The following is a 14,421-nucleotide window of genomic DNA, read 5'->3' as shown; positions in this document are numbered from 1 at the left end:
TAGGATGCCTGTTAAAGCTAATAACTGGCTCAAAGAAAGACAAATACCATATGATCTCACTTATACGTGGAATCTAATTAACAAAATAAACTGGCAAACAAAATAGAAACAGAGGTATGGATACATGGAACAGACTGACAGCTACAGAGGGGAGGGGCTAGGGGAGACTAGGTGAAAGAAGGTGAAGGGACTAGCAAAAAAAATAAAAATAAATCCAACAACCATATATAAATACACACAGGCACAGTCAACAGTGTGGAGACGGCCAGAGGGAAAGGAGGCGGAGGGTAGGTGGAGGTGGGCAAAGGGGCAGAAAATGGGGACAGAAAGAGACTTTGCTTGAGAAGATGGGTGCACGATGCGGTACACAGATGATGTTTTATTGAGTTGTACACTTGAAACCTGTATGGCTTTTCGAACCAATGTCACCCCAATAAATTCAATTTATATATATACACATATACACACTAGAGGCCTGACGCACGAACATTCGTGCAAGAGTAGGCCTTCCTTCCCCCCTGGCTGCCGGCACCAGCTTCCCTCCAGCACCCGGGACCCAGGCTTCCTCCTCCAGCTGCCCGCAGGTACCAGGGACCTGGGCTGGCTTCCCTCTGGCCCGGCTTCATCAGGAAGGACATCAGAATGACATCCGGAAGACATCCGGTCTAAATAGCATATTACCCTTTTATTATTATAGATATTAAAGCTAATTCCTGGCTCCAAGTCTTCTCAAAAAGGTGGTGGTAGTGGGCGGTAGGGGACAGGACGAAGAAGTGGTTAAGATGAACCACTTTTTACAATGTATCTCCAGTACCCAGGATATTGCAAACATCATATAAAGAAACTCTTTTGTTAACTAATTGAGAGAAAGAAAAGTCTACATTTAGGACTTGTGAGCAGGTTGCCACTAAGGAAAAATAAAGAAAGCTCAAGTCTAAAATGTGAGATTGGACTAGCTTAAGTAACAACCCACTAAGACCAAACTGGTGACATGATCACCGCCCTGCTTAGGAAGATCACTGAGCACAGGTGGATTGGGGGTGGCCACCAAGTTCGCACGGATGACTTCCTTTATACACGTAACATCGGATTGAGAACTACCTTCGGGACTCAGGCAACGATCAAGTTCAGGCCCGCCATTTATGTTGGAAGAAGATCTGCCATGTGCAGAAATCTGCTGAGAGAGGAGAGTGACCATGATTTATCAGGAAAACTTGGCACATCTTCAGCTCGCTCGTCCTTAGATAACAGAAAACACTTATAGAATGTAAAATACAGGCAGAGAAACAGAGGAGGTACGGCCTTTCTCTCCTCGCACCTCTCTCCCTAGACACATCACATTAATGCATTTTATCCTTAGAGACAATATTTTTTTATTAGGATTAGACATCAGGAAAATTGACAGCGTGTTACTCTTTGATATTGTGTTACATTTGACAATGCAATAAAATAAAGATTTCTATGGCATCGAAGCTCTATGGGGTACTTACGAGTGGCAGAGGCAGGCTTCGAACTACAGATTGTTCCAAGTCAGCAATGAATCCCCAGATCTCACAGCCACCCCTGAGGCTGACCTCGGGGCGTCCCTGCCAAGGGCAAGCCCTTCTGAGAACCCAGCCCCATGCTCCTGACTGCACCACCTCAGGACCCAGCGTGCAGCCCTGGCTCAACCCTCGTCTTTACCGACCCTGAGGCAGCAGGATCCCTCCTGAGCACCATGAGGATTTTCATTACTAGGCTCCAGAGGGAAATAAAACTAACAAAAAACTGAAGCTCCCATTCTAACACATAAATATCTCTAGTTCTTAAATTGAAAATCTCACATTATGAATATTATTCATATTAAGCTTATTATTCTGTAGGCTTATGGAATTTTTTCTTAATCCCCAAGGGCTCTTATGCTTTTGAACTAAAACTTTTCCCTTTGATCTTTTATTTTCTCTTCTCCCCTCCCTCCCTCAATTATGCCTTTCAGGAGCTTACGGGGTCAAAGGACCTACGAAATCTTGAGAAAGCATCTTCGACATTTTTTTGTCTTGGTATGTTTCCACACTTGCATCTGTGTTCACACATCCAGCTATCCTGGTAGCTTCTGGCCCATCTTCATGGCCGCATCCCCCACGTGCAGGACCATGTCTGGTACACACGGTGCTTAACTCACGCTTGCTCCACAAAAGCATCAAGGACACAGGTCCACGGCAGGGACCGCCCTTCCCAGAGTGCCCACTGGTTGGAGTCACTGGGTCTATTCACCTCTGGGTGAGGTGAATTTCACCGGAGCTGGGTTTGGTTCAAACCCCAGGAGAGCCCAATGCTTATAAAACATTCCTTCAACCAGGATCACCCACAAGTTCTTCTGGGGTAAAAGATGAGGCTTGAGAATGAGAGGCATGCAACACCAGGGCTGTTTGCTCAGACCCAAGGCAGCTGCACCTGCGTGGACGATAACGCCAGCAGCAGCGTGTCCTGTTAGGAACCCCGAGGCCACGGGAAAGGAACGTGAGATACACCAAACGAGCCCCCGTCCTGCGTGGCAAACACCCCTCGCACAGGGGTCTGTTTTCTTCCCTCTGCCCTGGCAAGTGCTGTGCAGGCACGTGGGTGTGCGTGGGGGGCCCTTTCTGGGGGACAAATGCTGCACTAAACACCGGACTCCTCAGAAGTCAATCATGTTGCTTCCTCACAATACGAGGTAACTGGTCAACAAGGAAAGGTTTTCAAAATGTAGCAATTGCATTTGTTTTGTTTTATTGTTTTATGCCACTGCAATACTAGGCGCTTTCTAAACAGGCGGGAGTCTATGCTAGGATGTTTAAAACAAGGCCCCAAGCAGGGATGTAAACCAGAGGGGAAGGAAAGGAAAACCACCATGCACTCCACTGTTCCGTCCTCCAGCTCCCACCTGGTCCCTGTCCCCCTCACGCTTCTCTCGGCAGCTCACCAGCGGCCCCCTTCGTCTCCCCTGGTCCACGCACCGTTGCCAGAAAAACTTACACAGGACGGTTCTGGTATCAGCCCCAGGATCCAAAAACCTCAGTGGGTCTGTGTTACCAACAGAATAACCCCCAAATCTTCAGTGTAGCATTCGGGTCGTGATGCCACCATGCCTGCCTGTCCAATTTGTTTCCACTGCCTTCCCCCCCATACATTTAATACTTAGATTAACTCAGACAATCTCTTTTTGTTGAAAAGTTACTTAACCTTTCCAGGTCTTCTCTTTTGCTCTGAATAGAGGGACAGCAGCAGCACCTAGCTCAAAGATTTGCTAAAGAATTAAAATTAGCTCACACAGGTAAAATCATTTAGCACAGCCACTGACATGGAACACTAATTCAATACCAGTTACTAGCATCTCTCCTTAAAGCAGTGGTTCTCAACCTTCTGGCCCTTTAAATACAGTTCCTCATGTGACCCAACCATAAGATTATTTTCGTTGCTACTTCATAACTGTAATGTTGCTACTGTTATGAATCGTAATGTAAATATCTGATATGCAGGATGGTCTTAGGCGACCCCTGTGAAAGGGTCGTTCGACCACCAAAGGGGCCGCGACCCACAGGTTGAGAACCGCTGCCTTAAAGCGTCTATCCCACACGGAGCCTCGAAGCGAGTGACTGCAGGCTGCTTTTAGGTTGTTGAATGAGCAACGGCTAGAAGAGAACTTCTGCTAAATGATTCAAAGTCTGTTCCTCTTCCCATCCAACCCTTCCTAGTCTGAAAACTGTCCGTCAAGGGAAAGAGAGATCCAAATTAAATTCCTATCAGCCAAATTCTTAATGGAATAAAGATGAGAGAAATGTCATTTTTTGGACATTATCTTCTCAAAAGATAAATGGAAAGACATCCCCTAGATGGCTGCTTGCCTAGATTGCAGTGCTGAAGGAGGACTGTCAGCACCCAGGAACAACAGTGAGCACGGACCAGCTCATCTCCGTGTCTAAACCTCACCTGGCCCAGGCAGGGCAGCCCCACACCTCAGGCCACAGCTGGCTGGTCAGGCCTGGGCACCGGGTAGGAACCGCCCCTTCCCAGCCCTCAGAGCCGGAGGGACATGTGCGGTGTGCAGGCCCATCGCCCCTGCGGAGGTCCTGAGCCCACCTGCCGTTGTCCCAGGCCGGCTTGCTTACTTCTCCTGGAAACGGGTAACTCTCTTCAAATAAGCCCCTTTCTTAAGCTAAACTGAGTAAGCTGTAGTTCACTGCAAGCTGATGTATTCTTTCGGACTCAAGGGCTCTCTAAGAAGGAAGTCTTGAAGGGGCTAAAATGGAGGCATTATTACCTCTGTGTACATTTTCACATGGATGGGTGACCCCCTCAGAGTGTTTAATGAGTGTCTACGCCCCACTGTGACTTACCCCCTTTACTTGGATTAGACCCCCGCCCACCTGTCCTGATTCCCTGGACAGCCCAGCAGGGATGAACATGGCTGGTGTTGGGATTTGGGGGCAGCAAAGAGCAGAGGCAGACCAAGAGACGGAGCAGGTGGCAGAAGCTGGTTCTCTGGCGACTAAACGAGGGTGGCAACTGGGCTGAAGGCATGTGCCTCAGAGGAGAGGGTGGCCTCACGGAGAGGGCGAGGGTGAAGGGTCAAACGAAAGCCAGCTCCTGTGTGTACCTGACAAAGGTCTCATGAAATCCCCGGGAAATGCAGCCTTCTTAGCCAAGAATGGCAAAAAGAACATTTTTCAAAATTCTCAAATGGAATGATGGTTTTTTAAAAAGCATTTTTAAAAATAGAGTTAACAGGAGTGATATGTAATTACTTATCCAAATATGTTCCTTTAATAGAAAAATAAAGCTTTCATGAAGAAAATGACGTGAAAAACTAAGGGGAATCCCCTTATTCCAGCCCCACTGACTAGACAGTGACCTTTCCTCCCACAGCAACGACCTGTGCTGGGCTTTTAGAGGCCACAAAGGTGAAGGGACAAACTTGGTGCTGCCCAGAAGTTTGCAGTCTTGTGAAGAGGCTCCTGTTTGCACCTCAACCCTTCCACACGACCTTGACATCCAGGCTGTGGCTCCTGCAGCTCCGAGGGTCTGAGAGTCAGCGAAGAGCCGCTTTGCTCAGGCGAAGATCTGCACTTGCAATGCTTGTTCTCACAGTTGGTGATTACATTTACTTGACCTCCCAGGCATGGAGCTCGGAGATCCAGGGTCTGAGAAAAGCCGGGTGTTCACCACGATCTCTGGACAGATCCCGGGAGCAGGCAGAGCTTGTCTATTGGGAGCTATAGAGCAGAGCACTCCCTGCGTCCCGAGAGACACGCAGACAAAGAGCCGTGAAAACCAAGGGGTAACGCTATGCCTACGAAAGTCTCCCTGTCTCCCAGGCACAATGTACATATTTCTCCGTCTCTGGTAAGAGAATCATTCTCGTATTGAAGCACGGGTTGCATTAGCGCCAGAGTGATTCAAACATGGCATTCCTGATGAAACCTGTCTCGTTTCTATTGTCTAACTAAGAACTGTTATTAAAATCTCTTACAATGCTAATGAGCTTTCATGCTTCCATCAGCAACGATGGTGCTGAGACAGCACAAAGAAAGTGCCTGGACGCTGCCCGTTGGGGAGGTCCCCTCAATAAAGCATAAGTGGATGACAGCATCTGGGCTCTTTCAAGATAGCTTCCATAATTACTGAGCGGTTCAAAGCAGTGGGATTGTGTTGAGGGGTGGGAGGAGAGGGGGACTATTTCCTGAGGAGGCCCTGATTGGTCCAGGGGGGAAGGTGATGAAAGCTGTGGAGATATTGGGGAGCGTGTTCTCCGTGACCTGCACCGCTGCCCTGCCCACCTCCTCCTCTAGCAGGAGCAGCTCAGTTTTTATGAGCAGGGAAGGGAAATGCACACGAATTCGCTTCTGCTAAGAACCTTTTCAATAAAAGACTTAAAACAGAGCGGAAAAAGCTATAAAGTGTTCTCAGCTGCCAGGATCACTTAGAAAGGCACTCATGGCTGAGTGAGTCCATGTGATAATGAGTCGCATTCCAGCTTTCTGCATTTTTAGCCAGAAAGTCAAGGCAGAGTGTCCTCTATTAAAGTTCTTTCATACATAGATGATTAAATTTCTACAAAACCTAAAATTTAAAGAGGAATGGGCCCTAGCTGGTTTGGCTCAGCAGATAAGAGCATAGGCCTGTGGACTAAAGAGTCCATGTGTCCAGTCAAGGACACATGCTGGGGTTGCAGGCTCGATCCCCTGTATGGGGCATGCAGGAAGCAGCCAATCAATGATTCTCTCTCATCATTGATGTTTCTCTCTCTCTCCCCCCTCTCCTGTCCTCTCTGAAATCAATAAAAATATTAAATAAATAAAATAAAGAGGAATGGTAAGTACTGTATTAACAATGCTTTGTTCAGAAATAGGCAATACTTTTTTTTAAGTAGCAAAAGTGACTATATCAGGGGTCCTCAAACTACGGCCCGCGGGCCACATGCCAATACAAATATTGTATTTGTTCCCGTTTTGTTTTTTTACTTCAAAATAAGATATGTGCAGTGTGCATAGGAATTTGTTCATAGTTTTTTTTTAAACTATAGTCCGGCCCTCCAACGGTCTGAGGGACAGTGAACTGGCCCCTGTTTAAAAAGTTTGAGGACCCCTGGGCTATATCGATGCATTACAGCATGTGACTATTGACATTTGAGGATACTATTTGATTTTTCGTGGAGGGAAGAACTTGACAGAATCTAGGAGATAGTCTTGTGTAATAAGTTGACTTTCTTGAATGCATCTTGGAAAATGGCACTGTGATTCCATTTTAAGTGGCCTACTGCAGGGGTCAGACACATTTTCTCTAAAGAGCCAGAGACCAACACTTTAGGTCATACGGTCTCTGTTGTAACTACTCAACTCTGTTGTTATAACATGAAAGCAGCCACAGACCATATGTAAACAAATGAGCATGGCTGTATTCCAATAAAACTTTATTTATAAAGAACAAGCAATGGGCCAAATTTGGTCATAGGCATACCGCTGGTCCACAAGAACTTTCTTGAGCAAGCTTTTTCTCCAACAAAATACTTTAAAACTCTAGAACAGAACCACCCTCAGAGTAGTGTTGTTGCTTTAAAGCAGTGTCTCTCAGTCCTTGGTTATACTAGGAAAGGCTGTACATACTGGAAAGATTTGGAAAATTCTATGGCAGGCTCTCCCGCAGATTAAAGATGGATGTAGGGCCCAGGCATTGGTGTTTCTTAAGTTCCACAGAAGATCTAACGTGCAGCCAAGGTTGAGAACCTCTGTGGAGGAAGTTTCTGGCAGCAAGTGTAATTAATTGTTCAGCTACTTTACGTTCTCCCTGTCACTCATCCAATAACACAGTCATTGCAAGTCATCTATAGCCAAACAACTTTCTTTTTGTAAGAAAAGGGGAGACAGCACTCATTACAATTTATTGAATGCCTATTTTGTGCCAAGTCCTGAAATGAGTACTTTATGCCTTATGAATTATTATCATCACACCCTCTGATTTATGAAGAAACCGAAGCTCAGGGAGGTTAGGTAACTTGCCCAAACACCACAGCAAATGAATCTAAACCCAGGTTTGACTCCAGAGCCGAGGGGCTATTTGGCTAATCTCACACTATCCCCTCTAAGAACAGGCGGAGAGAAGTCTTGCAAGGTTATTACCTTAACCAAAGAATGCCACCCAACAGCAGATTCACCCATGAAAATATTCACTGTGGAGTCTCTAGAACATGTCTCACATTCCTGTAAACTTATCACATATGGTAATACACAAACTGATAAATTCACAGCCTTTCTTCACATAGAGACCTTAATTTTTTTCTTTGAAAAGACCTCTGAAAGGTAAACATTTTTAATCAGTATACTAGATATTATTTGCAAGCAAATTTTGCTTCCATAGTGATTTTTGTGGTTAAAAAAAAAAAATACCAGCCCTAACCGGTTTGGCTCAGTGGATAGAGCATGGGCCTGCAGACTCAAGGGTCCCAGGTTCGATTCTGATCAAGGGCATGTACCTTGGTTGCAGGCACATCCCCAGTGGGGAGTGTGCAGGAGGCAGCTGATCGATGTTTTTCTCTCATCGATGTTTCTAACTCTCTATCCCTCTCCCTTCCTCTCTGTAAAAAACCAATAAAATATATATATTTAACAAAAAAATAAAATACCAGAAACATCAATTCCATTCTTCAGAAATAAATCCAGTGTCAATTATTACAAATACTGAATTGGAGGGCATTTTAAAACAGAAAGCTTTATCATTTTATATTAGAATTTGTGACAATTTACTCTGAAATACTTAGTACCAGTAGTGAGATTTGTGAACAATTAATCTGAATCAGCACCTAGGGGTTGGTAACATTCAAAGTATTCTTATCTGTAGCCATACCTTAGACGTGGATTCATTTAGAAAAATTAATGGCTCTTGAGACTTGTGATTGGTTAATAGTGGTGAGCAGTGATAAACAGAAACCCCTAACTATGCAGGTATAGGCTGAAGACAGCAACCAGCTCAACAGTCTAAGAACGGGCTATGTGGAAGCAGCTGACTTGTGCTTTTCTGTTCCCTGAGAATCAATCGTTGCCATATCAGTTGACTGACTACACGGCCTCCCTTCCCAAACCAGCACAGAATCTCAGCACATTCCTTCAAGTGAGCTTCAAGCAAAAGGTTGGCTTAGTAGATTCTGAACAACAGACAGATGGTAGGGCCATGTCTGCCTGCTTTCAGTGAGAGGTACCATCCATTCCTAGGATGCCAAGGTAGTGGGCGAGGTGCCCGTATCTTCGGTTTCAACTATAGAGGCTACCAGTGGTGCACACTGGCACAGGCCAGTTCACTACAATGAGCTCTAAGTCATAACTTGTAACTCTGTCCAATTATCTCTAATCCACTGGCCAGAAGCATTTTCTTGGTACCATCACTTCCATGAATAAGGGGGCAGTTAAGATGAACGCATGTGGCTTATATTCAAATAAAGTTTTCACAATGGATCCTACCTGTACACTGATGTGCTTCACAAACTCCCCCTCCATTCCCACAAAGGGGTGCTGCAGCCTCGTTGGGTCATTTACCCACCAAATGCTTCTATTTACTGAGCAGCTTCAATGTGCAAATCACTGTCCTCAACCTGAGTCTGAGACTCATTAAGATGATTTATTTTGAGAGGGCACTGAAGTCTTCAAAACTGCTCAGTCCCTCTTTTGTTTTTTGGATTCTGTCAATAAAATCAATTACATTCAAAGATGAAGTTACCACCCAACCTTTCTGGGGCAATAAAAAGGATCTAAAAGGAGTCAGTCTCCTAGTACCAAATATTCTTAACCGGCTTGAAATACCAAAGAAAAGCCAAAGCTCCTGGGAGAAGCACAAGCATCCAAGGTCAGTAGCTACTGGGGATTTACATTTCACAGCTTCGAAAAGAAGTTTTGAAGGTCAGAAGGTCAAAGAGTTACATTTAGCTCTGCCAATCAGTGTGAGATACTACCAGCCCTTTCATCACACCTCACAAATCTGGAAAATCTTTCACCACCAGCAGGCCCAGGAGACATCATCAGATAAAATATCAGCACACCAGACAGTTTATAACCTCAAGATGTTGGATAACTGTTCCAAATGTACTATTTTTTTTTTTTTGTTTCTTCTTTCAACCAACAAGAATGCTCACAGTAGACAGCCTCTGGGCATACACCTCAGCCTCAAACGTGAGACATTTTATTCTTCAGTGTCCGCAGATGTGCCCCGGGTTCTGAAACCTGAAGTTACTACAGCCTTGAAAGTCTTAAATTGGGATGCGGATGATGAATTAAATTTCAGGGAAATGCTTTCTTCATCCATCTGGCAGCTGATGACACATTTAGTACTCTTTATTGCCTCTCTGTCCCACAGAACATGCTGTGATTTAAGCATAATAAATATTCCCTGGGGGGGAGGGGTGATCAGCTAGATGCAAGGGACTCTGAGGAACTGGGCAGAAGAAACAGGAGGTCGTGGCTGAGGTCGAGGGGAAGACAGAGGGTCAGGAAGATGGGGATGAAGAGAAAAAAATGTCAGTGGAGGTGAGATTCTAGGAGTTGAAGGGGAGAGAAGGGAATGGGTAAGGTGTGATGGCTCTAGAGAACAAAAGGACTGGAAGGAGAATAAAGCAATAACAATGACGGGGAGAGAGAGTTGTATGGCCCTCCTAAAAGACAGTGTACAGAAAGCCATGAAGGGAGCAGGGACAGCCTAAGAAAGAAACTTTGAGTGGCTTGATACAGAGATGAAAGCAGAGAGAAGGGGTGTGGTTGCCAACCTCCAACATGGTTCCCATGGGCCTCGCCTCCTGGCGTTCATGCCCTTGTGTCGTCTCCTCCCAGGCTGAACTAGCTGATGAGTGTGACTACGAGGCTATGAAGGAAACGGTGTCTGCCTTCCAAGGCGAGGTCACAGAAAGAAGAGCTTCTGCATGGCACTGTCAATCTCTTGCACTGGGGAAACCCAGCTGCCCTGCTCTGAGGGACTCAGGCCAGTTATGGAGAGGCTCCAACATCAGAGATCGGAGGCCTCCTGCCGAGAGCCAGCAGCATCTTGACACCACAAGAGTGAGTCACCTTGGAAGGGGATCCTTCATCCCCAACCAAGTCTTCAGGTGACTGTAGCCTGGTGCTCACCTTGACTACAACCTCATCAAAATTTTTAAGCCAGAACCAGCCAGTGAAGCTGCTCCTGAATTCCTGACCCATAAAAACTGTGTGATTTAAAAAAAAAAAAAATCATCTTTTATTGTTGTTTTAAGCTGCTAAGTTTTGAGATAACTTACAGCTAATAGAATTCTCTACAGATTACTAATAGGATGGAATATGGAGAGAGGGCAGGAAAGATAGAGTTGGGAGGGAAAGTCATCATAGAAAGTGGTAATAAGATCTGGAGTCTGACTTGTCTCACTTTCTCTTTTCTTCTCCTACCCTACACTGCATGTCCATTTCTTTTTGCAAGTGAAACTTCCCTCAAGAGAAAACTGAACCTGGAAAAACCCCAAGAAAGAAGGACAAAGCTATTCAGAAGCTTTTTCTATATTTAACCAATTAATCTCAACCCTGGGCTGCAGGTCCTAGTCCCCTTTTTATAATGAAGGGTGATGTGACTTGCCCAAGGTCACAGAGCGAAGTGACTAGCCAAGCAAAACCAATCCCAGGCATTCTGGACAGTTTTAATTACGAAGGAGCCATCACGCTCTCTCTCGATATGGGCCCAGAACAACTTGGCATGAACTGGACTTACTGCAAAGGCCTTTGGGCTCCCCGTGTGCCTGATGGCAGCACCGTGTGGAGGGGGCTCGTGTCTGGCCTGCAGAACGCCTCCTCTCCAGGTGACTATCACCATGAGTGGCATCGCCCTTCAAGAAAGCCCGAGTCCCTAAGTCCACACAAAAGCAAAGCCAAATTCTAATACCTAGGGCCTCGGTTCTGGGGAAGAGGCCCAATGCGGACTTGCCAGGTGGCCCTAGCATCTCATCTAGTGAACATTCGGTCTGACCGCGTTGTTTCCAATCACGCTGAACAGACTGGTCTTGCTTTCTCACGGTGTCCTTGGAGGCTAGTGATGGTTATGAGCATGAGCTCTGCTTTCCAATCCCAGCTCTGCCACCCCACTCCTCACAACAGGGATTTCATCACAGGCCCACCATGTAACGTTAGCTCAGATCCATGCACCCATGCGTTTCCTGGGCCTGGACTAAGCTGTTTCCGAACTATGCCAAGCTTGACAATACCCAGCTCCAAAGAAAGCCAATAACCTTAACCTACTGTGAGCTTTGGCATTTTACTAAAACTTTATAGGATCAGCAGGAAGTGCTGGGCACACAGTATAGACAGACCATTTCACTTGAAAAGAGCTCGCATTAGATACCTCTTAGGAAATCCCCACCCCGCCAAGTCTCCCAGGAAAAGTTATCAAAAGGAGTTCTCGATCTTTCCACCTCCCTTTCCCCACCCTCCCCTCCTCGTTCCTTTCCTAATCTCACAACCCTTTTTCATTCAGAGCATTTGTGCAGAACTAAACCCAGGAACTCAGCAAGCAACCCAGACCAGCACTCTTTCTCCTAAAAGACTGGCACAGCATAGCTCCTCCGTAATAATCACACAGGCTTCCCCCTGGGGTGCCTGTGTTGGAGTCCTTGATGCAGACCCACCAGTGATGGGGGGAACCAGAGGTTAGGGACACAGACCCTGACAGGGTCAGAGATCCCACTGGCCACTAGGATCTTGAGCAAATCACATCCCTGCACCTCAGTTTCTCCAACTATAAAACGAACACTACATTCATTAAAGATCCGTGACCACTTCCAGGTTTCACATTCAATGGTTTGCGGTCACTATCTTGCAAAACCGAAAAATTATAACTGAGGGATGACTCATGCTCGGTGGTCCTGAAGTCTCTCAGAACCTTGATTAACTCAGTCACCATGTTATTTTTTAAGCTCCCATCCTGCAAAAACTTTCTACAATTTGAAGAAAGCCTTGCTTCCGCTGCAGACTCTGTCCAGCCCGCAGCGAGTGTGGAGGTTTTATGGATGCAGACGCCTTTTGCTCAGGGAGCACTGAGAAAACGCTGAGTGCTTTTGTGGAGGGAGGGCTGCTTTTGCATCTCTCATCCTTTTCAATGGGCAAACAGAAATGCCACTGACACCGTGGTCAGAGATTAGACATTACACCGTCACTTGACTTTCACTTTCAGTTCTTCCAGTGTTCCCACCCAAGCACCAAATCGATTCCCAGAAATCGGCACAAAGGGGGGATAAATTGTGGCAGAACATCAAACTCTGCTTGCTTGTGACTTGTTTGCTTAATTCCCTATGAAGTAAAATCCAGATAGTAAAACATAAATAAATAAAATCTGCCCAAAGCTGTGTCCTAGCAGATTGAGAGACATGAGCGTCGACACCTGCACACGCCGTCCCGGCTTAGCTTGCTTTGTCAATGCTCCGATTCTCTGGAAAAAGGTTATCAATCCCCAAAGCCATAAAGCTTCTAACGAGGATAAATAGTGGTAAAAAATTTCAGCCCATGAAAAACAGTCCTCCGTTGTCTGACCTCCCCTCTTAATTGATCTTAATGGGCGATTTTAAATGAAGGGGGAAGAAAAAGCATAGCACTAACACATGGTAATTATCTGTAATTCTCCATTGGTAATGCTGCTGAATGGGGAGAATAATGCAAATGTGGACAGATGCTGACTAGAGCTTTACAAAGACATTGAAATTAGGGTTATTTTGTACAGTAAGTAACATATGACTAACTTGTAGCTTTTCCAGGGCAGATTTTCATCCCTGGAAATGACAATATGCACCACAGATTGCTGGGAAGGGTAAGGAGATGAATTTTCCACGATGCACGACCTGTGGGAACAGGCAGGGGTGGAGATGTTTAACATTGTGTCCTAAAAGCTGATCGGTGTGGCAGGGACTCCTTTAGCTGCTAATATTTGATGTAAAATTCGGTGATTCTACATCAGCTTTAAAGTGAGATGAGAAATAGACTCCCCAGCCTCCTAGGTAGGTTTTCTGGAAACTTAAAAAAAAAGAAAAAGACTATAATCCTACCATTTTTAGAGGTACTTTAAAATCAAGCGTTCTTATTTTACAGATGAGAGAAAGAAAAACCCAGAGGTTTCACAGCTGTTAGCAAAGCCCACAGGGCTCAAGTGTGGTGGAGGAGGGGGTGGGGGGGGAGTGGGCGTGAAGGGGCCTGGGAAGATCTCTGCTCTCTGCCTTACTGATAATTTCATTTTACCTCCAGGAATCAACATTTCCCTTTATTCTTCTTGACATCAGTACGTAACCTTTCAGAATTTACTGTGTGCCCCAGAGGGACCTGTGAGCTAAGGTTACTATAATAATTAAAACAAACTTAGCATAGTGAGATTAATCATCTAATGCCTCAGCAATGATACAAATCATCACATTTTTAAAATTTCCTGAATCTTCAGTCCAGAAATGTGAGTGGGATTTGTACTCATGTGTGAGGGAGTGATGTGCACTCTGAGCGCCAAGCAGCACCTAGTGACCCAGGAGCATCAACCGAAAAGGACAGTGTTGGGTTCAGAGTTGAAGATGGACCAGGAAGAAAGATGGGAGCCCAAGTTACCAATGGGTAACATAAAAGGGGGAAATGACCATGGCCCTTGGTAAACGGGGACTGAAGTATCAGCCTTAGGTCAAGGATCCTAGCCCTGCCTGGAGCAACAGCCCGGTGGAAAATCCCAATGACTGCACAGGCTCACCACACAGCTGGGTTTGCAATGTTGGGTTAGCAATCACCAGCACTAGGAGCCATGTGCTTTTGCTTCAACAAATGATAAGACAACTGAAACTAGAAAAAAGGTGAATCGACTTGTATTTATTTTTATTTTAGTTCTCTTGAAAGTTACTCAAATTAAAAACAGTGCACCTTTGATCTATTCTGGTGGAAA

General features: G+C 45.5%; 1 protein-coding gene across 8 annotated transcripts in view; it reads right to left on the bottom strand.

Moving 5' to 3' along the window:
• Nucleotides 1–14,421, bottom strand: part of DCLK2 (doublecortin like kinase 2) — a 140,475-nt gene that overhangs the window by 28,956 nt on the left and 97,098 nt on the right. For 5 of the 8 annotated variants that reach the window (XR_004968352.1, XM_036314367.1, XM_036314361.1 and 2 more), the window contains one exon: nt 1,102–1,177. Coding sequence is in view for 6 of the 8 variants with exons in the window: in XM_036314367.1 (XP_036170260.1) it covers nt 1,102–1,177 (76 nt within the window). In the remaining 2 variants the exon portion in view is untranslated. The remainder of the gene's footprint in view (nt 1–1,101; nt 1,178–14,421) is intronic. The other 3 variants (XR_004968353.1, XM_036314363.1, XM_036314365.1) reach the window with 1 other exon arrangement.

Source organism: Myotis myotis, unplaced genomic scaffold (genome assembly GCF_014108235.1).
Source record: "Myotis myotis isolate mMyoMyo1 unplaced genomic scaffold, mMyoMyo1.p scaffold_m19_p_6, whole genome shotgun sequence".
Lineage (NCBI taxonomy): Eukaryota > Metazoa > Chordata > Mammalia > Chiroptera > Vespertilionidae > Myotis > Myotis myotis.
The sequence above is the reverse complement of the archived record's forward strand: the minus strand, read 5'-3'. Positions and strand labels throughout refer to the sequence as shown.